Genomic DNA, 25,180 nt, shown 5'->3' on the forward strand with positions numbered 1-25,180 from the left:
TAAATTCATATTAGCATTTTATTTCCGAGAAGACTGAAACATTGAGTTAATTACCATTGTACAGTTTTTAATTACTAGTTGAACATGCAATTGGTAACGTTCTAGCATTCATCAGTACTGCCTGACTGGATCTGAATGCTGATACGATGCAGGCCTGCAAACCCTCTGTATTATAAATCAGATGTCTTTGATTAATGCATGAAGTACATGCAGTATGTTTCCTTTGAAAAAACTCTTTGATATGATGCATTTCCCTTCTTGCAACAGACCAGACCTTGGTTGGATTTGTGTGTAACTGTATCCTCGGCCACATTAGGTACTCATATTGAAACATTTTATTGGGGGCAGGGCAGCTTAACCACTCTTCTCTTTGCTTAAACAGTCTGTTCCCTTTAATCTTGCTTTGGTGAATCGTATGACCGACATCTTCAGGATCTTCACGAACCCCCCTCAGAGCACTTAGATACTCGGGATGCATCTTGGGTAAAAAGCCACTGAAATGGTTGATGAGTGGCATTTTGCTGGAAGGAGAGAGAGGGTTACTTCAAACATTTGCAGTAAATGAAAGGAGATGTGGGTTTTTTTTTGCTTTGTTAGTTTTCTCTTTGTTTCATTTCCTCTATTTACAACTTTGTGACCTTTTACATTTAGCGCACAGGGTTGCTGTCAGGTAGACGATGTATTCCAAATAAAAGAACTGCATTACATGCAAAGTGTGTACAAATAGGAGAATCCAATCTAACCTTACATCTGTCACTTCATTACAACACATGAAGTGCAGCGAGTAACAGGATGTTCACTGTCACACAGGGATGAGAGTCATTCCACAATGTTTTTCTCACAGGTTTGCTTCCCCCTGCTATGAATTATTTTTCCTAAACAACCTTTGGGACTGTTTGGGACACCTATCGATGTTCTGCAAGAGAACAATGGTCCTAAAAGTGTCCTGATATCAAAGGTTGTAACCTTTGAAGCTGATAAGATAAACGCTCCCTTCCTACGGCTGGACATCTGGACAAAGCACAGGATTAGGAGCGGACAGAGAGAGGCTGTTGTTGTTAGATCGGACCTTCCTTAGATTAACCAATGGCACAAAGTAAACAGTGCCAATTCATTGTGTGGGAGATATGGTGTATGACTCTGCATGTGTGCCACCATGTGTGTTCATATTGAGCATGCAAACTATGTGGCAAGTTGTGTTGACTCAGATTTCCTCAGGACTTCGGTAGACTTTGTGGTAAAGTTGGTGCAATGCAATTCAAAGCAAGACGCTGTGTTTCAAGGAGCAATATGTACGATATCTATTAAATATAAGTGCTGGCTTCTCTGACAACAAGTCTAGAATGGTCTGTATTTGATTTGACCAGAGGAGGTACCCCCACACAGCTGTTTAGGATGCCCCTCGGTTTGCCAGATATCAAACGAGTTATCAGGTCGCAACAGGTGTTGCAGCGATGGAAGCGGTCAAGAGAAGTGGTTCAGATAGAAGTGATTGTACCCGACCTAAAAAGCCTCTGCATGTTTCTAATAAGCTCCACGAGCAGAAACGTGCTCAAACTAGGATCAATATTGGAGATGCTTTTGAAATATAGAAAGCCCTACAAGACCTACAGACCTACAGACCTACAGACACACAGACAGACAGACAAACAGACAGACACACAGACACACAGACACACAGACAGACAGGCAGACAGACACACAGACAGACAGACAAACAGACAGACACACAGACACACAGACAGACAGACAAACAGACAGACACACAGATACACAGACAGACAGGCAGACAGACACACAGACAGACAGACAAACAGACAGACACACAGACACACAGACAGACAGAGAGACAGACACACACACAGACAGACACACAGGCAGACACAGACAGACACACAGACAGAGAGACAGACACACAGACACACAGACACACAGACACACAGACAGACTCCTCTTTTTGTTCAGATCCTTAGAAGACTCTTTCTTTTCTGAATCCTGTGCAGTGTTACTAAAATACTTTGAGAGATGATGAGAACTCTCTGGGGTGAAAAAGGTATCAGAAGGATTGCCGAGGAAAAGCGAGGCACACACGTTCACCTCACAGGTTGAGAAAATAACACACTCACAGAGGAAATTCATATTCCATATTTGTGTTGCGTTGGCAGCTTAATTATGTGCTGTGTAACTGAAGTCAGTGCTGTTTTAAAATGACCTGATTGTGTTGAGCCATTTATTCTCACAAGTAATTTGCAAGTTGTTTTAATGTTTATCTCTGCTGTACGCCTAAGCTTGTGGGACCAAGGAGTCTTCTTTATTTTCCTCTGGCATGAGCTGTGTTTTGACTTTCTATCCTGTAAAATAGTTCTTATTGAGGCTGGTTAACAAAGACGCATTGCAAGGGTTGGCTGGTGTGCAGTGGGTGCAGTGATCCAGCAGTTTACTTTCTTTTAAAAGCCAGTTGCCCTTAAAACATCATCATCAATCGAAGTCGACAGTGGATCTCGTGAGACTACTCTTGAAATCAGGAAGTACATCTATATGATTCATTCATGAACTGATTGTAATAATATTCACACATTAGCTGTATTGCAAATAAGATGAATCAACTTGTGGATCAATGTTTGTGTCAGTAACATTAAAGATGTCAGTAATGTCTTTAATGTAACAGACACTTGCAGCACGGGAAGGCTCCCCTTGTGTAATGTGCTGCCGTGTAAAATTATAGGTTACAAGAGGATGGTGTGCAATGCATGAAGTGAATAAATATAAGCTCTTACAGTAGGAAGACTGTAGCACCATGCACAAACTAAAACAATACATTTATTTTTTGTGAAAGGCACATCGCTTAGATGTAACTTCAGCAAAAATGTGCAAATGCAAGTCTCCATTGAGTAAAACTGAGGCACACCGTGGGATATTTTGCTAAATTAAAACGCACTTGCTTTATATATAGAATATATTGCCAGCTGCATGGTGATATGTGATTAAAATAGCAGATATGCATCATATAGAACAGGTGATGTTATATCTCACATATTTTACAGTTTATCTTGGAAACAATTTTTGGAGGGAAATTTAGATTTAAAAATGTTGCTTAACATTTACAGAACTAAAGAGCCCTTCACAAGATGACTGAGATGATGTGATTTGCTCCTACCAACTTTAAAAAATCAAAATGGCCACCGGAGCACATAGGAAGTGGATTGTATGCAGGATTTAAAACGGGGTGATATCCATGCAAAAGCATCTTTCAATTTCCATGGTGCCCACCCAACCTATCTCCTCTACTGATATAAATCCAAATAACCAATCTCTTCAAGAAAGCATTATCAAATACCTTAATATTCTAAATAATAATATGAATGTTTATAATCATCTTCCATCATGAGACTATTACACTATTGTCTTCATGTAAAAACATGTCTAGTCATGCCAAATCCAGACACAATCTAAATCTTGAAGAAACACTCTAAAATTCAAAACTTGTCTAAGCTGAATTTCTACATAATTGTCAGATATTGGTTTTAAGTTTCAGCAGCAATTCAGCATCTTTCTAACTCTGCAGAACTTGGGGTCCCTCGGCTTAGTACTGATGATTCAGGTTCCCTGTGAGCCCTCTCTCTCTCTGTGGCACACCTCCAGTTGGCACTCAGTGCGGGGGAGAGATCTTGTAAGAAATGTGCATACAATATATGCATATAATCCTGTGTGTGGGAGAGATGCTGCGCTTGTTATACCACTTTTTTTCCTTTAACTCGCAGAGCAGGGTGCAGAGAGACCGACACTTCCAAACGCCTCTGTAATGTGCTGCAGCACGCCGCTTGTTTGCCATCGTGTTATCTCAAGGCATGTGTCCAGAGACTTGTCGTCAGGTCGCTCTGTTTACCTTTCCACTCGACCAAAGCAGTTTACGGGAATGCCAACCACCTGCTATCGAGCATAATACCACTCAGGATGTTTGCCTGCTGCTTGTTTATCTGTGTTTGTGCAATGAGGTAGAGAAGAGGAGGTTTAAAGAACACTGAGAAACTTGTTCAGAGGAAAAGCTGAAAAGTGAAAAAAGGCTCACACTCAAAGAGATCATGTTTTAAATAAGCTTTTCTGGAGGTTTCCTGTCCAAATGAAGCAAATAAAGTTTGTTTGGGTGTTGTGGTCAGCGAGCAGGATGTTGTGACCCTCTGGGACGCCACATGTGCTGAGGTCAGTGGGGAAAGGCCGTTTTGGGCCCACAGTGCTGTCGGGTCTCCACCTTGTGGCTTGGACTCCGTCTTGCAGTGCTGAACCACTGCCTGGCACACACACACCAACTGCACACACGCATCAGAACTGAAAGTAAAATAAGGTCGGTGAAATGTGCTAAACCAAAGTGCAAACTCTGACATTATGAGTCACACACATTTCAGACATCTGATTCCTGTTTTTCTAAACTGGCAACATCAACTATGACAATCTTTTGACTCAATGTAATCTGTTTCTTGACTTGAATCCCATCATGTAACCAAATCATCCTGACTATTTATTTTCATTTTATTGTTGCATTTTAATAACCCTTTCTCAGGCTATTAAAATTCCTAAAATAACATTTATTTTATTTTATTTAATCCTGTAACTGTTTAAAATATGGATTTTATTAGTTCCTGTTAAAAATCAACCCATGAATATACAGACGGGAGTCACTTGATTATTTAGGTACAGAAGACAGTTAAGACATGTGACAATTTTAAGGCAAGTTCTGCAGATTTAAGGCGCTCCATTTTCCACAGTACACCTACGCTTTAACAGGCTCTGCAGCACAAGAGCTGATGATAAAGCTGAGTGAGGCGATGGTGTAAGAGGGAGCAGACGTCCTGTGTGGAGAGTTATAAGCTCTGGGGTCATGGGGTCAGGAGTGAAACCTGACATCACCTCTCCAGTATGCAGAGCGAAAACACATGTCTGCAAAGCCCCGGCAATAACGGGTAATTTATGGGTGTTAGAGTGGACTTAACCTCTGTGTGTCTTCGATAAAAACCAACACTGTGAGATATGGAGTTGCTCTCAACACTTCTTATGTCATCCTTGATTAACTGAGAGCTTGGCACCTCTCCAGTAAGGCAGAGGACTGTAATTTTATGGACACTTTAAGGAGTTTACTGTGTATAAATTACAATTTTGTTTTAAAATGAAATACAAGCATTCTTTTCTTAAAGGTGTGACAACTTTGTAAGTAAATCAGGGTGTTTGCTTTTACTTGTAGCCAATATGTGCAGCCGCTGGTTTAGCTATTTTCAAGCATGTCATTTCAAGTCCTGGCTGCTCTGTTAGCCTCTTAATGACATGGTTCAAGACTGTGTGAGCCACATGAGCACGACTGAGAAGGAGAAGAAGAAGAGAGAAAAAAAAAACTGTCCAACCCCTCAGAAGATTTCCTGTTTCAGGAAAAGTACACACATACTGTGAGTCATATAGGGCAAGTCCTGCCTGGTGTGTTTACTCTGCTCCTTCTTACTCGGAGCTGTGAGGGAGTTCAGAGGAGCAACAGGCGGGCACAAGAAGTCTGGATGTCTACTCCTTTAAACCTATTCGTTTAATTCATGAGAGAGAAAGGAGCATACAGTCCGTTTCGAAATGGATCTACTTCGGTTTTCCGCTTTCTGGTGTGGAATGATACTCTTTGCTAGTCTTCTGCTGGAGGAAACGGGTGAGTTGAACTTTTAGAAAAGTTGCCAAAGCTGCAACGCGGCTGCGTCTCATTACAGCTGCGACGTGACTGTTACTTTCTGGAGAGTCTGTTAATCGTTAGCTTGTTACAAATTGACAAATTGCTTCCTCTTTGAGGACATTATAGGTTATTATGTTATTTACTTTTAACATGAACGTTTTAAACCTTTCTAAAGTCAACTTACAGCACAAATTAAACCAAATGGCACAAATAAAGTGCCATATTAGCATGTCATAAACAAGTGCGCAGGTTATTAGCCTTGAAGTCACTCAGGAGCCTTTGGGTTGTTTGCTAGCACAATTCCTGTCTCCCTGTAGTGTTCTTTAACTTCTGCTTACCTGCTTATTGTTAATGCTACATTAGCTCGGAGGAGGCCATCACCTGTCCTTACTAAAGCCCACCACATAGCTCCATCTTTGATGTACACCCGCATTGCTAACAGGTCTACAGCAGCCCCCCCTTTGGAGTACACTGTTTTACATTCATGTATCTCAGACTCAGTCCCAGAGGCACCAAGTGGCTTTGGCTGCTCCTAATCCTCTTTCCCCCACTTCTCTGCAATTATATCTAGCCCTGGGTGACAATTACTACCATTCATCCCCTCCACAGCACCGCCTCTTGGGTTGAAATGACATGCTCTTTCAGAGGATTGTTCTAATGATAGAATTACTCCAGGTCCACCACCTTCCCACTCAGTTCTGTGCTATCTATCCCCCTCAGTGCTGATTAACTTCAAACGCTCACCAACAGTTTTAAAGCGCTCTTTCGGGTGGTTTAGGCCGGAGTTCTAGTGTCATAATTTGATGTTATTGTTTGTGAGAGTTCTTCCAGGAAGTACAATATCCTACTAGGTTGTTATTACAATGATGGGAATTTCAGATCCTTTTTAGGGAGCGGAGCTTCTGGCTCCCAAACCACTCATTCATTTATTATCCCCAATTTATCACACTACACGACTGTGTGCACATATCACTCAAATTGTGGACCTTCTTATTTCTTGAAAAAGGGTAGTTTTACCTTGCATTTGTTGAGACAAACTTGGATAAGGAAGCTGATCGGTCTAAGTTTTGTATGTCTGAGGCCGTTAAAAGATACAAAAGCCTCACATGCTCGACTCTTTTTGTTGTTGCCGTTGTTTGACGTGTTTTAATTTTATTTAAGGCACATTTTATGGGAAAGTTAGATTTTTTCTTTCTTGTATTATTTAACAATGATATAGAGAAAGGATATACACACATGAGCCTGCTTCCCTTCAAGGAGCCGTTTCAAAGAGCAGACTTGTTTGTGAGAAACTCGTCCTCACTATCTCTTTCTGGATCGGACTAAATGGCAGCAGGGGCGGGATGCTTTCAACACTTAGTACTTCCTACTACCCTTCAGTTGTTGCTCTTTCACTTCTGCTGCTACAAGCTGCAGGTCTACCTCCACCCGGCAGATTGGTTGGATTTACACAGAGGTCTTTTTGTGTAGCGGTTAAGAGCACACACACACACACACCCAGCACCTTTTCCTTAAGTCAGTATGCAGTAAGTGGTGAGCACACTTCTTCACCGACGAGAAGTCTTACTTTACACTTCCCTCTCTGAAATATCTCACTTTGTGATCATGTGATCAAAGACACAGCCAGTGCCATTTTTAGAAAACCAGCTCTTCAGATACATCACACATATTTATTTGCAGTACTTCTTATGCCTGTGATCTTTTAACTACAGTTAATTTCTCTCCCAGCTGTGTTCTCAGCTTGTGTTTTCTGATGCAAGGTTCAGCTTCCTGTGCACGTGGAGCATACATTAGTTGGTTTATGTGGGTTTGCTGAAGCAAAACTGTCACATGTTTTTTTCGTTTCCTGTTTTGTTGTCTGGTCTCTCGTACCCCAACGTGAACTCTAAAACATCTTGAAGGAGTAGCGTCTTCAGTATTCTCTCGATACAATCACTGCGACCGGCCTAACTGGTTCTTAAATGTGCCTCTTGAGTCTTCTTTGTGTACACATGTACAAACGCATCACAGTAACGTGGAGTTGAATGTAAGAAACATTCTTTCCTGATGACGCCTCGACCTCTTGTGCTAGATTGATCCTGGGAAATCTGGAGGATCCTCTTTTAGGATCATTTCCAGCTCCAGGCCATTAATGTGGTAGGGAGGGACTCTAATTTAGGAAAAGGAAAGTTTGAGAGGAGTATAGGGATTATGTAGCTTCCTTAGTGCTCCATCTGTCCTCTCACAAACAGGATGATTTGTTTCATTATCAGCCTCTCAGTCCAAGGACACGATACAAGCACTCAACAACATGTAAACACAGGTACACACATTTATCCGCACAAGCAAAGACACTGTCTCCTGTTTTTTTTTGTCTCCTTTTTTCCGATACTTATGAACAACCATAGCACAACACCTTTCAAATGAGGAGCTAAATCATCGGCGTGACAAATCAGAGACTCCTCAGCGAGGGGGGATGCATTCGCTTCTCCTTTGTTTGTTGTTCTTGCCTGTCTGCCAGTTGTCTCCCTAGATGATTATCAAACCCACAGGCACTCATCACACAATCCAGTCTGTCTCACTGATATGGGTCTGCCTGCCTGCCTGCCTGCCTGCCGGCAAAGTCAAGTCTGAACAAGACCAAAGGAGGTGGATGCCACTGTGTGCTGCTCTTATTGTTCAGACTTTACAGAGGAGAAAAATCTGTCCTGCCCTCTAGGATAAAATAGTTTGGATTTTTCTTGTGGCTTGTTGAAAAATATGCTTTTTCTTATTGAAACATTCCAAAAGACTCCCTCCCTTTAATTAAAATGTCCGATTTTCTTTCATACGAATATACAGTTATTAATCATCATTTTAAGGTAGTTTTTAAAATGCTGCTGAGTCAAGCCAATTAAATAAGAAGAATATATAGACTCCACATGAGAAGTGGAGTTTAGTTTTCAGATTCTAAATTTTTCTATTTCTATTAATATTTTTCTATAAATTCTATTATAACTGCCTTTCTTTTAATGACCAGCAGGGGCTCACTACACTGCTAGCTTAAAGATGTTTGATTGTATAGAACAAGATAAGAAAATGATCCCATTTCTCTGCTGATTTTTGTAACCACAACAAACTTTTTCCTGTTGACTTTATGGTCTCATTATTTACTTTCAAATCATTTTACACAGAATGAATTTCAATCAGGAAATGATGGTCCAATTCAGAGTGAAATGGATGAGAAGAATCAGGGTAATCGATCTGCAATGGAAACCTGTGACTGAAAAGTAACAACGGTGATGTGTCAACCAGGAAAGAGATGTAAAGAACTGATCCCAGTATTGTCCAATCACGGTCACTTACAGTCACTCACAAAACAAAAAGAAACAAGATGCCGTAACAGAAGGCCCAACTCAAGGCTACAAAAGTCCACTCATGTTATACAGTCTTTAACGAAACACATTTATTTTGAACATATCTCACCGTCTTCCCTTTCATTTTCTTTTCCTAGAATCCAGTATCATGAAGGTGAGAAGGCTGTGCAAGTTCTGTGACGTGCGGGAAACCGACTGCACGGGCAAAGGGAGGTGCGAGGTGGGCTGTGGCATCACATCCATTTGCCCTAATGATGAAGATGTGTGTGTCAGTATCTGGTGAGTTTCATGATGATTAATATTTCTGAATGTGTCGTTCACTTAGTTCATACTAAGTGAACTAAGTGAGTTCATGAATCGTTTCCTCTCAGATGTTAAAATGTCTTCCTTGGTGTGTGAACACTCTGTCAGTCAGTCCTCTTGTAGAGACAGTTAGCTGGATAATGACAGCAGCACGTGAGTACCCTAACCCCCCATCAGCATTGAATCTGACTTTCATTGTGAGAAGCAGCAGGAAGCAGATTTGTGTTTGTGTTAAAAGCTTAAGGCCGTGCTGCTGTTTCTCATTACATTAGCGTGGTTGCAGGCATGTTATGAGCTGAGGTCAGCAGAAAGGTACCGGCTCATGGACAGCAGTACCTCTTTAAAATGTTTCTCACATCCCCGCTCAGCAGGGGAGTGAATTTTAAATATGTATATTTGTGCAGTTTCAGGGTTTTCCTTGTTTCCTGTTTGTACTGGTGTTTGAAAATCTTGCTGTTTGCAAATGTGACCTCTGTATTCAATCATTTACATACTGCTGAGACTATAGACTGCTGAAGGAGACAAATTTGACTTTTACAGTTCCCACTTTATCACCGTACGACTGAAAAGTGCTTTATTTGCACAACTGTTGACGTGCAAACATTTCCTTGATACATTATAACATGGATCTCCCAAAAAAAAAAGCTGAATTTACACCAAAACTGTATAAATCAAAGTCAATCTAGTAAAGCAGCGTTTTCTATGTGTGTTTTGTCTTGTCAAGGAGGAAGAAGGATGACAACGTCACCTTTGATACGGTCTGCCACAGCCCGTCACAGAAGCTGTACGGCCTGGTCCTGGAGGATTACAACAACAGCAAGTGTGAGATGAAAGAAAGAAAGGGCATGGGCTCACAGTTCTTTATCTGCTCCTGCTCCGAGGACGAGTGCAATGAACACATCTTCTTTTACTCCCGTGAGTTAAGACACTTTCACTTTCTTTATCTTGTGTTTTCAACAACTCTTGAACTTTGAAGGGAGTTTCTTCAACAGAGGTTTTTGCTAACTGTGCCTTTAAAAAATGATATAAAAGTCATCTGTAGGATGCATCTACCATGCACAGGAAATACCACATGTTCATAAATGTATGATAACATGCAATCACAATAAACCCTCATCAACAGCTAGTTAGTTACAGTAGCTTTGCATCAAGACCAGAGTTCATGATTTTATGTGCAGATAGCTTGCACTGTTGGAGGTTATTAAAGTCTACCTACAACAGACAAAAACAGCTGATAATACAGCTGACTCTGTTCCAAGTCTGGTTAACGGTTTCCCTCTGTTAACAGTCTGTATGCAAAGCTAAATGAAGCTCAAATGTTCCTTACTGTGACCAAAAGAGTGGTATCAGTCTTTTCATCTTAAAAGAGCAGAAAGGTCAATTTAACAACAGTTTATTATATTCACTCTCTGTTCAAATAGTACAGTAATAATGTTTAATTTCTCATTGCTTCACACATCTGTCCAACATAACATACGTCATAGTCACAGAGTAGACCTAATATTATTATGCCACCTTCTATCAGCTTGTCGTGTAAGGCATCATGCATGAACACATGTTCTCTATACAGTAAGCCTCTCCAGATACCTGATTACAAACAGGTTTGGGAAACATTGACTTGTATAATCCAGTTACAACTTTGGCCCTGGTATCAGATTTTATTTTGACTACAGCATCCAGGCAATAATAACACTGAGGTACATGTCCGCGACCTGGCTCTGCACTGAGAGCCAAATTGAAAGCATCTGCACAGTGCAAAGCACCACGTAATGGAAATACATCGTCTTGCTGCTGAGAATGTCTGTGCACTCTCTTTGACTTCTCAGGAACTAACATGAGACAGGGTTGTAATGACGGTGCTTCAATAGGAATAACAAATGTGAGACAACAATACCAGTAAATCTTGGAAGAATTTCTCTCTCTCGCTAGTGACCGGGTGCGTCATTGTAGCTCGAAGCATTGCTCTGATTAAGCTCCTTTTCCCATAACTGAAGGATGAATTTAAGACACTGGGAAAAAAAATAACCCCAAAGTTTTTTCACATGTAGGCTCATGGTGCTTTTAAGTGTTTAAGAAATCTTTTGCACTGGAAAAAAGGAAGTTAAAGGGACTGAACCTGAACAAGTTTGTCATACCAGGTCAATCAGCAAAAAAACAACTCTATAAAATGTATCAATTAATAATTTAGTTTAATACATTTAAATAATGTTCATCAGCATACTTGCTATATCTGTCCCTTCATATAATAAGAGATGAGATGAGATGAGATTCAACTTTATTGCCATTACACATATACAAGTATAGAGTAACGAAATGAGGTTTGGCATCTCACCAGAAGTGCAAATAAGCAGAAAGTGCAAGAGTCTGTGCTATGTACAGTAATTGAGTGCAAGAGTCTGTGCTATGTACAGTAATTCTGTGCTATGTACAGTAATTACAAAATTTACAGATGTAGACAAAAAAGTGAATTATTAGGTAAATCTGGATGGCTGGATTAATGGGATGCAATAAATATAAATAAATGCTATAAATAAGTAATGCTACAAAATAAGTGTATTCTTAGGATTATAATATACAGATTAAGATGCAGTGAGCATGCTATACTAGTTTACAGATAATATAAAGAATATGGACATAATATGAACATACTATAATACAATAATACAGATGGATGAGAGATATGTATGTGTGACCAGGAGGAGTGGTGGGGGGATGATGGGTGTGAGGTGATATGCAGGGGAAAGGGGGGGGGGGGGGGGGGGGGGGGTCAGCAGGGTGCGGAGAGAGAGAGGGAGAGAGAGAGAGAGACAGAGTTCAGAGTTCGGGGTGTGAGGTGATATGGAGGGGAAAGGGGGGTCAGCAGGGTGCGGAGAGAGAGAGGGAGAGAGAGAGAGAGACAGAATACAGAGTTCGGGGTGTGAGGTGATATGGAGGGGAAAGGGGGGTCAGAGAGAGAGAGAGACAGAGTTCAGAGTTCGGGGGGTAGAGTTCAGTAGAGAAACAGCTCTGGGGAAAAAGCTGTTCCTCAGTCTGCTGGTTCTGGTCCGGAGGCTTCTGAAGCGCCTGCCGGAGGGCAGGAGGGTAAACAGTCTGTGGGCAGGGTGGGAGGAGTCTTTAAGGATGCCATGAGCTCGCCGCAGACAGCGTGTTCTTTGGACATCCTCAATGGCAGGAAGTGGCATTGAGGATGTTAAGCTAAAGCTGGTTAGTTTAGCTTAACATAAACACAGGAAGAAGAGAAAAATAGATCTCATTCTGTTCAAAGCTAATCTAATCTTTCTACAAAACTTCTTAACGTTAATTAAAGGAGCAACATGTAAGACATCTACTGAATTAAATCACAACCCAACCTTACTCCATCATCAGACATTAAGGAAACATGCTATGTTTAAGTGTTGGCTTCTCTCACAACAATACAGCAGCCAGTATGTCCTTCTTCTAAGGTGTGGAATGGTCTGTATTTAATTTGACCAGAGAAGGTTGGCCATTCTACATGACCTAAAAAGCCTCATTTTGTTTAATACTCTCCATTAACAGGAACGTGTTTAAACTAGGATAAATATTGGAAATCCTTTAAAACATGGAGAGAGGCTAAAGCTCAGAAAGGTTTCAAGACAGATTCAGAGCTGGTTAAACACTGAAGCTTCAGTGTCTGTTATGGCAACCTGCAGGCACATGGGCTCTGGGGGGGGGGGGGGTTTGAATCTGGACTGCAGCCCATCAGATTTAACAGTAATTCTCATGATTATTCACAATGTTTGCAGCTCACAGAAGCCGTTCTCCCAAACATAAAATATTTCATACTCTCTAAAATGTTTGGCAAATGCTGAGCGAGTCCAGGAGGCACAGTGACAGGTTTGTTGTGAGAAATAGCTGCTCACTCCGTGAAAATAAAAACAAACCGTCTGGGGCCATGTTGAGGATTTCAGACATGTGGTTTCCTGTTTGGTATGAAGGAAAATAAAGAGAAACCAGAGGGCTTGACTGGGCAGGCACCTCCTCCTTTATCACAACTATCTCTGTTCTCACAGCAAAAAAGTACCCAAGAATGAGTTTCATGTCTTTTCTTGAGCAATATGTGTATTTCTGCTTTTAAAATATCACAATCTCACATTCTGCAATCCAAATCTTCAGCTAGGTTTTAGATGTAGAATTTCTTTTAAATTTAATAATTTAGTATTTAGTCATTTTAAAATTCTAAATGTTTGGAAAATAAGTGTTGCTCTCTCAAAAATAGATACCATATAAATTGTTAAATGAAGAAGTCATCAAACTGAGGACCACTTGAGGTTTTGTGTCTAGTAATAGCTTTTATAGTCCTTCTTTTATGACTGTAGCTTCAAAAAGTGGAGCATAAACACAGCACATGCAGAAACTATCCCTGTTTGCCAAACCCGTAGCAGCTCCCAGACACAGCATGTCTAAAATTAAAAGAATCAGACGCACTATAAAGAGAAACAATATGTGGTTGACTGGGTCAGGGTTTGGAGCACTTTGCCTTTGTGGTCCAGGCGCTAACTTTAGCTTTCAGATGCTTCTCGACATTCCACAGGGTGGGGGTCAGGTTCCCCCCACTGTTCCGAGAATATTAATTTACTCTTAACTTGATGCTGCCGATAAAAATCTGATGAGGCGGAATTTGAGTTTTTAATTTCTGTTTATTCTGGGAAGCAAACTGTTAGTGTATTTATAATCGTGGGTTAGGGTTAGGGTTAGGGGTTAACCCTAACCCTAACCCTAACCCTAACCCCAAGTGGAAAAAAAAGTGTTTTAAAATAGATTACATAACGTTCACACAAGAGACTCAACGACAAATCCTGGAGAATCGTCATCATCCCAGTTCAGTTATCATAAAACCAAAACAATTACCTGAAAGATGCTAAAATGCTAGTGGAAAGAGCAGAGTTTGCTACTGTTGACATATAAATATTTGTTTGCATGCTTTAAAGCCTCTTTTTTTTTTGCCACTAAAATGTTTTATTATTTTTTCAACAGAAAAAACATCAACAACATAACATCAGAATAATTGCCAGACATTTAGACATGTTCAATTTTAGGTCATAACCTAAGTAGTGCAGTTCATAAGGGGTCTTTAAATAGCTTCTCATCATTTACATAATGAAATAAAATTAAAATTAAATTAAAAATGAAACAATGAAAGGGAAGTAAATTACATAAAGTTGTAAGAATGAGTGGGGCAAACCACCTAGCACCTTATCTATTGATCTGGCAAATATTTTCTTTTTAAAGCCTCTTTAAAGCTGATGACATCTTCATCATCTTCATCACCTTCATCACCTTCATCCACTTTAGTTCCTTCAGATAAGGAGTCTCAGGTGGTGGCGGTCATCTTGGTGAGCCTGGTGCCTCTGCTGGTCATGGCTGTCTTTGTCATCACCTCCTTCTATTGCTACCGGGTCTACCGCCAGAGGCAGGCCAGCTCCAGACGTAAGAAGGGTCTGGACTTCAGCGACGCTCACGCCATCATGATAGACGACGAAGGCTCTGACAGCAGCTCCACGCTCGCCAACAACCTCAACCACAACACCGAGCTGCTGCCTATCGAACTGGACGTCCAGGTCGGGAAAGGACGCTTTGCAGAGGTTTACAAAGCCAAGCTGAAGCAGGGCTCCTCTGTGAGCGAGGAGCAGCGTTTCGAGACGGTGGCTGTTAAGATCTTCCAGTACGAGGAGTACGCGTCCTGGAAGAACGAGAAGGACATTTTCTCCGACGCCGATTTGAGGCACGAGAATGTGCTTCACTTCCTGACGGCAGAGGAGAGGAAGGTGCAAAGACAGTACTGGTTGATCACAGCATACCAGCCGAGAGGGAACCTCCAGGAATACTTGATCCACCATATTGTCAGCTGGCACGACCTGTGGCAGCTGGGGGCATCGCTAGCACAAGGTGTGGCGCACATCCACAGCGACCTCACGCCCTGCGGGCGCTACAAGGTGCCAATTGCTCACAGGGACATCAAGAGCTCCAACATACTGGTGAAGAGCGACCTGACCTGCTGCCTGTGTGACTTTGGCCTCGCCCTCCGCCTGGACAACACTCTGTCTGTGGATGAGTTAGCCGACAGTGGACAGGTGAAACCTTTTTATCCTTAATTCTGGGTTTTCATTTCCTTTTTCGTGTATTCCCTTTAGAGATTTTAAAAAAATAAAGAATACCCTTCTTTTGTAATTTGCACTGGCACCTCAGACACAGACCAATCGAACCCTGTGGTTTATATCTTTGAAGTTATCAGACCATGAAAAGAGCCGTGCTATCCATCAAACTTTCATTCCTGATCTCATCTCTAAATATTATTCCCTCGCTCTATCACGGCCTCTGATGGATAACAGTGCTCTTAGGTTACTCTTATATTATACTCACATAACAAACAGGCCTGATTGATTCTTAATGGACTCATTACCCTGATGTAATAGGCAAGAGTCATATTACACTGTGTTGTGAGAATGACTCATTATGAAAAGCTGTGCAGCACACCCAGTGCATTGTAATGCCTTCAATTCATTTACAGGTGAGCGTGAACTCATTTTCAAGGCTGTTATCATGTTCAGACAGGCAACTTGTTGTTGTTCTTAGAGCTACCTTTGCTTTTCCAATTATGATATACATCAAACATGGTTATAATTCAGGTAAAGTGTAATAGGACACCTCACCACAGCAGGTAAATAAGACTTTGGTAAGGACTTCTTTAGACTATATAATACTTGTGTTTACATGGAAAAAGGAAGCTCCTTAAACTGTTTAAGATGTACAAAGCAATATTATACATTCCCATTCGATTAGCACGATGTACTGTAGGAAACTGATTTTTTCCCCCTTTTTTGTTTCTTAAGGTGGGAACAGCCCGATACATGGCTCCAGAGGTGTTGGAGTCCAGAATCAACCTTGAAAACATCGAGTGTTTCAAACAGGCGGATGTTTACTCGATGGCTCTCGTGCTGTGGGAGATCATCTCCAGGTGTAGCGCAATAGGAGGTAAGACATGATCGAAAAACGTGACAAACTGTTTGGATCATAGATATAACTGCTTTGAGAAACTACTTTGTCGTATCACTTAGTCAATATTTGAATTCATAGCATAATTATCACTTTAAGGGAAATCATCTTGAACATTTCCATGTTTACTTTTTATCTTAAATATTTTCATAATGTTCATCTAAAAGGGCCCTAGGACCACAAGATCTCCAAACTGCTGTGGAAACCTAATCACAATATTTGACTTTTTAGTCTGAGCAACTTTAAGTAAACTGTTGAGTTAAGCTTTATATGAATAATTCATTTATTAAAAGATTCCTGAGGGATTAACAGAATAAATCTTAATGAATTGATACAACAGACACAGCCGTGTTTACAGGGGTGTACAGTAGATACTATGACAAGCAGTGTCCATGCTGGATTAGTTGTACTCCTTACTTAACACATACAGTCGGTGAATAAGAGTTTGTTATACCCATTGAGCTTGTCCCCTTCTCTCAAAATACTAGGACAGCTAGAAAAAACAGGCCAGAAGTGGGTGTGTAGTCCAAACCACTCAGTAGATCCAGTAGACTTTTGCTGTTCTGTGGGGTTTTTAGAAATCCTAATAGTTGGACTCTTTGATGGAATGGTTTGTTTTTTATAAATAACAATGTCTTGCCAATGGTTTGTTTAGAGATTATTTCCATTCTCTGAGCTAAGCATAGCCTATCTTATCAAAAGGAATACAATAAAGGGGCACTGTAGGAAGTGCTGTCCCAAGCGTAGAGTAACACAATCTGCATACCAGAGCCTCTAAGGCAACAACTTCCAAGTGGCCTCCAGCAGAAAGAAAAGTCAAGCACACATCCTGTCTGTTAAAGCATAACATGAAGACTGCCAGGAACCTCCTGTGCGTGGGCGCTATGGGCCCAGCGGTTAGCTCGCGTGCGCCATGTACAGAGGCTGTACAGACAGCCTGTGTCGATTTTTGGTTCCCCCATTTTCAGTCTGTTTCATAAGAAAATAAAATTCTTCACAGGAGCTTTAATTGTGAACAAAAAATGTAATAAGCATAATATCCAAAAACAACAGAACTCAACTGTTCCTTTAATCAGACTTTCACTTATTTGCTCTAAACGCCCACCTGTGTGTGTTTATTTGTGTCTTCATCCTGATCAATCGTTGCCTATTTTAAACCTGATACTTCTTAGTGCAGCACTCATGGTGGCCCCACTGTGCACATAAACATCCCTTGTGACCTTTACTGTAGTTAATAATAGAGATAACATGGCGTATCTGCTGAATTAGAGATTAGCCTGGACCGCTGAGTGTATAGGAAATCAATAGAAGCACTGATTGATGAATTTCCCTATGGAGTGTGTGTAAATATCCTCAGAAAATACTGTAAAAGAAAAGAGCTCGTCTGACCTCTAAGGATACAAACACACTGAACATTTACCAGTTAGGAGCGCGGTGATGGACTCCACCTTGAGCTCACTCACTGCATGTGTGACAGGACTGATGTGTGTGTCCTCCATGACCCATTAATCACTGTGGGAACCAAATCACATGATCCATCTTGTGGCAGTTCCAAGGATTCGAAGCCTTCACTTTCCTAATGTACTGTTACTTGTGTTTGTCATTCTGTTGCAAAAACAAGGCCAGGAAATGTGCAAATAATAGAAATGGGTGATTATCTGAAGGCAAACCACAGAGCAGTATTTCATGTCAGCAGTCAGTCGTTTGTTTTCACTTCCCTTTAGTGTCTCTGTGGTGCGGCTTGTTTCTGTGACTGCTCCTGTCTCCATTGTGTCAGAGCGCTGATTGAAAGCCGGCTCATGGGCACCAATGCTTCTACTTTAGCGCTTTCCTGTTTTGATCCTCCCGGGAGGCCTCCTCAAAATGTATCGCACAGTCACACTGCCCCAGAGTAACCTTGGCCATGGCCGTGTGACCCACAATCCCCTTCTGCTTTTCCTTCCAAAGCAGCAGGAATATGTGAGCCCTGTGGGTACACCTTTGAAAAGAAAATAGACTATATCCTGTTTTGCAGAGAAGCACAGTCCCCGAGACGTTCTGTTCTTAGACTGGAGTTGTACGTATGGATGAGGCTTCTGAGGCTTTTTCTTGGTTTCATTTTGAAGGATTTTAGAGACAATAGTTTCATTCATCCTGCTCATCTGTCCATTCATTCCTTTACTCTGAATTTCTTCAGATGTTAACACACTTCCCACAGCATCAGCCTTGATTTCAGCTCAACCCAGCTCTTTCATGAATACCTACTAACTTAATGATGATGGTCACCATATTATTGATGATGATGATGATGATGGTAATGACGATGGTTTTTGTTTGATAACGATGACTTATAAGATGGTTTCTATACTGATTAGAGCTCTCAAGCACCTGTGTGTCCAATCAGATTCAAAGCTGATCGTTTGCTCTTACTGACATTGTTCCCTTTTTTCTAGATCCTTACTTCTGTTGTACTTACTCTCTGATGTACGTCACTTTGGAGAAAAGCGTCTGCTAAGTGAATTGTAGAATTTCAGACCCAGTTGAGACCCATTTTTCTGACTCCTCACACAAAAACTGTGCCCCTCTCTGCTTCCAAACTTTCTACTCAATCTTTCTACATTTCCCTCTCCCTGCCTTGTCTCTCTCTTCCTCCCCTCAGGCAGGTGAAGCAGCAGTTAATTACTCTCCCACTGCACCGCCACACTGTAGATATCCAGCTTTACTCATGTCAGCACAGACAGACGTGGAGGACAGGCATGTTTGGATTTACTGGAGTGAGGGGAAACAAAGGGGCTCCTGTCCCAGCTCCAGAGTAGAGCTTATAGATAAAGACAGCTGGAATACGTTGTGTGTATTTTTGTTATCTCGATCAGTTTTAGCTAGGTGTTATCAAGACTAGAGGAGAGAAATCTGTAGTTCATCAAGGCCAAAATCCAAAGAGGAAAGGTTAAAATTGTGTAAAAACACAATCCTCAAACCTTGATAGACCCTGAGTGAAGAGGAGAAAAGACAGTTTGTGATTGATCTGTTATGTAAAAAAAAAAAAGCTAATAAGCTGGCAGAAATCTGGTATTGATTTGACATCAGAGCCACATGAGACAAAACCTGACATGTTTACACACTGGACTCAGAGTTTCATGCTTTGGTGCTTCTTGGTTTTCTTGAAATTTCCACATGTTCCTGGAAGTCAGTGAGTCAAAACAACATCCTGAAAACTCACCTCACATGAGACAAAATAAGAGCATGTGTGCTCTCACTGAAATTCAGGGTGACACATCGCAGAGCTTCATTATAACGACTGGGGTGAAGCCCTGGTTTCCTCTTGTCTCTGTTGCCACCTTTCTGTGTGTGTGTGTGTGTGTGTGTGTGTGTGTGTATGTGTGTGTGTGTGTGTGTGTGTAAGACAGATGTCTGATCTGCACCACATAGCTCCATAGCACCGTCACAGCTCCTGAGGAAACGGTCTGATCTGAGATCTGCCAGGCGAGAAGAACACAGACGTCTGTCGTCAGCGCCACTCAGCCAGCCATGAGCCGTCTCTTTTCAGATTTCATCTTCCACGACTATAAAGTCAGAGGAAGAGCTGAGAACTGAGAGATACACATACCTCAGAGGGATGGAAAAGCTGGATTCAAAGCCTCAGTCCCTCTGCCTCTGTTCCCTAAAATGTCTCTTCTGTATAATTTAGCTGGTTCCAGATTTAGGGCTTGGAGAGACTGTGAGGGCGTTTCTCGGGCGGGTGGGGCTATGCAGAGGGATAATGGTGGAGCGGTGTGGTTGTATGTGGAGCTGCAGATGGAGAAATGCCTTCATTCCCTGGAGGAAGAGGTTGGGCTAGACTGGAAAGGAGGAGAGGTTAGGGCAGCTGCTCTCCAGATGTCAGACCAAAAACTCCTCCTGGGTCGGGGAGGAGGGGGGCGGGGGGGGGGGTGATAGTCTGGTGTATATGTCTGCCATAGTCCACATTTAAGAGCAAATTTTGGATTTCAAACCATTAGATTGTGGCAGACAGTGTATGCTCCTTTTATTTTTCATTGGAGTTGAATCCACTAGGAGCTAAAATAGCTTTTTTTTTAATGGGGTTAGGTGAAGGTTAGAGCCCATATCAGTGAGAGTTGAGAGTTAATAGGGTAACTCTGCACCACATGTCCACAAGTAAGCCCCGCTAACGTGTAACGTACATGGATACATCTGTACTAAATGACTTTAACAACCTGCAAGGAACACAAACAAGTGTCAAAGCCACCGCGCTCTAATGGAAACCAGCAGAGGCACCCGGGAAAGGATTAGTCAAGATTTTTTTGTTCCAGACTCTGGGAATCTAAAGATGTTTGTGTGATCGTGTTACTCATTTGCTCAGCGGGGAGCTGTTTCTCTGCATTATTTATGCGTTTAGGTGAAAGGGGTTTTCTGTTCTGTTTTCTGTATTTATGCTTTGTTGAACATAATTAGAGAAGAATGTTAACTTGGAAGGGCAGCAGGACACGAATATCAAACAGTATTTCAGATGCTGGCATGTTTTATGCTAGCTTTCAGCTGTAATGTAAGGATGTGGGATGATTTGTGTTTCTCCTTCCCTGTATGTTTTGGATCAGTTTGGTTGCTTCTGCATTTAGACCATTGATACTTAGAGATATATCCCAGAGCCAAATCCATCAATAACAAATCAAATTCAAAACAAGTGAAATGAAACAAATAGCCTTCAATTTAGTTAAGCACTACTTTAAACAGGACTACTGTAAAATGAATAAAGCGTCAAATAAGACTTTTACAAAGTAAAAAAAAAAGCCTACCAATTAACCCCATCCAACGACTCTACTCTGCTTAACCTAGGGAACATTTAACTTTTTAAAAAAACATTAAGTTTGTATCAATAAAGCCAAAGAAAAACGTAAAACCAGCAACAGCAGAGATCCTTAAAGCTCCTGTTAGAAATGTTTAGCTGCTTATGAAATGGACTGAAATGTATCACAAGTACATGTGTCAAGACAAAATCTGCAGAAGTTGTTGTCACGCTTTTTGTCCACTGGGGCTTTATAGCATCAATATGTAAATAGTTGTGTCAAAGTCGGTCTAACAGTACAATAACTTCAACAGGGAGAATGGCGTCTACCTCATCTCCACATCCTGTTGTCCATCTATAGATAGTGTCTGCCAGATTGATACTGTGCTCACATGGATTTTCAGCCTGAGTTCACAGGGAGATATGGTTTTAAATGTAAAGGCATTTTTGTAAAAAGGTTTAATTTGTATTAAACTTAAATCACTGTCTTCAACCCACAGACCAGGCTAACATATCTTTATGAAACTGATCCCTGGACTCCTCTGAAAGGTCTGTGGTAACATGACTGCCCCCTCATGGACTTATATCACAAAGCTCCTGATGGGTCACATCATAGAGAAGTTCCACAGCCTGCATTTGAAGCTAAACTTAACCAAGTTTCTGTTGGCTGTATATTCTCAGACAGACTGGCAATATGTGCACACTCTGCAAAAGCCACATCCCTACATGTGTAGACATAGTGTAAGTTCCCCATTATTACCTGTTGAACTTGTTAGATTGCTTTGCAGAAATCTTGTGACTTCTGCACACCGCAGCATTCCTCCCTTCCCCCTTGTTGTGTTTACAAAAAGCTTTTGCTAGTTCAGACTTTAATTTAAGGTTTGCCTGGAAACCTCAAGCTTTGCTTTTGGAGCAGGATTGACCAATCTTTCCATCCTGGAATACACACTTTTTGTTTACACTGCAAGTTCTTTGTACGGCACATCATTATTTTATTTTTTTGCACCCATTGTTTGGAGAAGAACACATAAACATGTTTGCAAAGTGGATTTCAGTCCCAGAACACAGTCATACACTCCCTCAGATCCGTCAAAACAAAAAGAAATATCTGTCCCTTTGGCTGAAATAGAGAGTGCTATTTGTGACTGTGTTTAGGATTTAACAACAATCCAGAGGAACTGTGCTTGCTTTAAAAGAGGAAGTTTCAGTGGAGGAAAAGAGGTCTCTGTACTGGTCTCTGATTCCTTTAGAGAGGCTTTGTATCTTTCTGTGAGCTTATTTTAATGAGGCAGACAGAAATACACATGATGGAGTAGATGATCTATTCCTGTAAGCAGATATGAGCATCTTTACCTTTATTGAATTTTGTCTTATTTATCCACATACAGTACAATGTCAGTGCTCTTAGAGGGACAACATGTTTTCCTCGTGACTGGGTGGGTGACTCCAGAGCTCACTGACTCTGGCTGGCACTGCTTTGTTCCAGTCATGTAAACTCTGTGGTACAGATTTGAACTCAGGGAAACACAAGTCAACTCTACACTATGCCTTTCATTCAATCTCTCTGTCTGTATTTTTACAGTTTTAACCCACTAGCTTATTAACAACCCGAGACTTTGTCTTTTTTTTAAATATTGATGTCTTTTCTTTTCTTCTGATGGTTTAAAAGGAAACATTTCAGCTTTAAGTTTACAGTAAGAAGATACAATAACTGTGGAAATCTCTGCAACAATAGCTTCTAAATGCTATTTACAAATAAAGACAAAATGCCCCTAAATTACAGTATACTAAAAGAAGATTCGCTGCAGCAGTCTAAATTAGGGCCCGACCGATATGGATATATCAGATACCGATATATCGACTGATTTTTCTTAGATCTATATTCGATCTGTAGAGATAGATAGATATAAATATACGCATTAACTACATTGATCCCTCAAATGCAATTGTCAAACACTTGTATAAAAGATATTTTGAAGAAACTGAATGAAGACAAGATGGTCACTCAACTGGAAAGTAACTGTGCATGAACGTGTATCACCGCCTGACTCTCTGCAGAGTGATAGTAGTTGTTGTAACTCATACAGCGCCCTCTGCTGGTGACAGAGAACTACTAGTGTAATACAAGGAAACTCAAATGAAATGCTTTTTGACTGGTGAATAAATCTTGTAATATCGGCGTATATCTGCGATCTCAGATAGTCACTGGATAAGCTAATATCGGAAGATAATATCGGCTAGCTGATTAATCGTTTGGGCTCTAGTCTAAACGGTATATGTTACTATTTTTTGTGGCAAAATGATACCAGAAAGAAAACATAATAACTACAGTATAGAAGCTGTAGCATCGTAACTTTATCCAGATGTTTGTTTTTGTTCCTGACATCATCGTTCTTAGTCATAAGTTTCCATTGCAACTCATACTTTCCTCCCTTCTAAAGTAAATAATTTTTATAATAATAATCTTTTATTTTAAAAAAAAGTCAAAAGCAAAAGGTGGTTTTAAGTTTTCAAAGCCTCCAAAGATAAAAAAAGATCAATCTTCTTCATGTTTGATGGCGTCTCTGTCTCTGTTGAGACGTTATTTTCGGAGCGTCTCGTGTTTCTTCTCCTGGTCATCTTTTAATCAGTGGAATTATTTACTTGAACAAGCTTCACTCAGTCATGTGCCTCGTCTTATCTTGCTCTTCTCAGATCTCCACGGATTCTCTGGAACTTGTGTTTTCTTTAAACGAGCCCTTCACGCTTCAAAGCCAAGCCGAGTTTGATTTGTTGTTTTACTCTGAGGATGCATTAATTCATGAAAAGAGAACTTGTACTTGGAAACTTTTGACCCGCAGCTTCCAGACTGTCTTCTCCACGCCAGTGCTTTGAAATCTCACCCAGAGTAAACTCGCCGAGCAAATCGCCCTGACAAGCACTCTGGCCGTTGTTGTGTAAGAGAGCCGACAAAAGGCCTGAGCTGCCTTGGTGAGACACTTTAAGTCCCTTGACCCTGAGGGTACAAATGTGATAATAAGTGTTTCTCTATAGGTCCCCCTTGGCCCTTCTTCAGCAGCTCAGGATTCTTGACTTGTTTTTGCTGCTTCGGTGCTATTTAAAGTTTGCAACCTGCAGTTTTAATTTGGAGCGCACAGTGAATCCTTTGAGAGGTGTTGTTGATGTGAGCGCTGTGGGGCTCTGCCATCTGATCTGCTCTCTCTCTTCAACAGAGCTGTTTCTTTTAGTACTTAGCAACATGTTTCAGAATGTACTAAACAACCAGAGCTTCACCAGAGTTCAAAGGCTGACTTTTCTCTACATATTCCTTTGTGTGTGTGTGTGTGTGCGTGCGTGCGTGCGTGGGTGCATGCGTGCGTGCGTGCGTGCGTGCGTGTGTGTGTGCGTGTGTGTTCATGCAGAGGTGAAAGAGTACATGCCACCCTTTGGGAACCTCAGGGAACACCCGTGTGTGGAGAGCATGAAGGACAGCGTTCTGCGAGACAGAGGACGACCTGAGATCCCCGACAGCTGGATCAACCACACAGTAAGAGACGTCTAACACTAACACAGTTAGTTTTCGTCTTTGACGAGGGCTTCGCGGTGTTTTTGACATGTATCTGTTTAACGGCGTCATTGGTCTGATGAAAGCTGAAAGAAATAGTTAATACTCAAACGCACTGACTCCTCGAGGTTCTGCTTTTAATGATTTAAAACATATAAGAATGAACATTAATGTCATTGAACACGTTTTTTTTTCTTGTGGACCATTAAAGGTTCAACTAGTGCTACAGCAGCGACTAAAGGTTATAGTAATGGGAAGTGAGAGTACAGTAATGATTTGAGTTTCTTTTTTACTTAACCTCTGGTTTTGCTTTGGATTTTTTTAGGGTGATTCACATTTTTCTTACAGAGTCAAACAGGGAACACAATCTGCATCACACCAATAGTTTCACACTGATTCAGTGATCAACAGGTGGAGGTTATACCCCAAGAAACAAAACAAATAGATTAGTCAGACCATTTAACCACAGTATGTTCCTGCTGATGGTCAGGAGATGAGTCCCAATTTACAGTCCAGTTTCC

General features: G+C 41.2%; 1 protein-coding gene and 1 long non-coding RNA gene across 2 annotated transcripts in view; one reads left to right on the forward strand and one right to left on the reverse strand.

Annotated features, from left to right (window-relative positions):
- LOC136177075 (uncharacterized) lies at window positions 1-9,281 on the reverse strand. The gene is made up of 2 exons (XR_010664728.1): window positions 9,146-9,281; window positions 1-521 (listed from the first exon to the last, which is right to left on the reverse strand). It is a non-coding gene; the product is annotated as an uncharacterized lncRNA (long non-coding RNA).
- LOC109988674 (TGF-beta receptor type-2) overlaps window positions 5,413-25,180 on the forward strand; it is a 23,640-nt gene continuing 3,872 nt past the window's right edge. Inside the window, exons 1-6 of the mRNA XM_020640231.3 lie at window positions 5,413-5,680; window positions 9,174-9,315; window positions 10,064-10,254; window positions 14,653-15,431; window positions 16,191-16,332; window positions 24,517-24,641. Of these exons, the coding sequence (XP_020495887.1) occupies window positions 5,608-5,680; window positions 9,174-9,315; window positions 10,064-10,254; window positions 14,653-15,431; window positions 16,191-16,332; window positions 24,517-24,641 (1,452 nt within the window). The 5' untranslated portion in view covers window positions 5,413-5,607. The remainder of the gene's footprint in view (window positions 5,681-9,173; window positions 9,316-10,063; window positions 10,255-14,652; window positions 15,432-16,190; window positions 16,333-24,516; window positions 24,642-25,180) is intronic.

Source organism: Labrus bergylta, chromosome 19 (assembly GCF_963930695.1).
Source record: "Labrus bergylta chromosome 19, fLabBer1.1, whole genome shotgun sequence".
Lineage (NCBI taxonomy): Eukaryota > Metazoa > Chordata > Actinopteri > Labriformes > Labridae > Labrus > Labrus bergylta.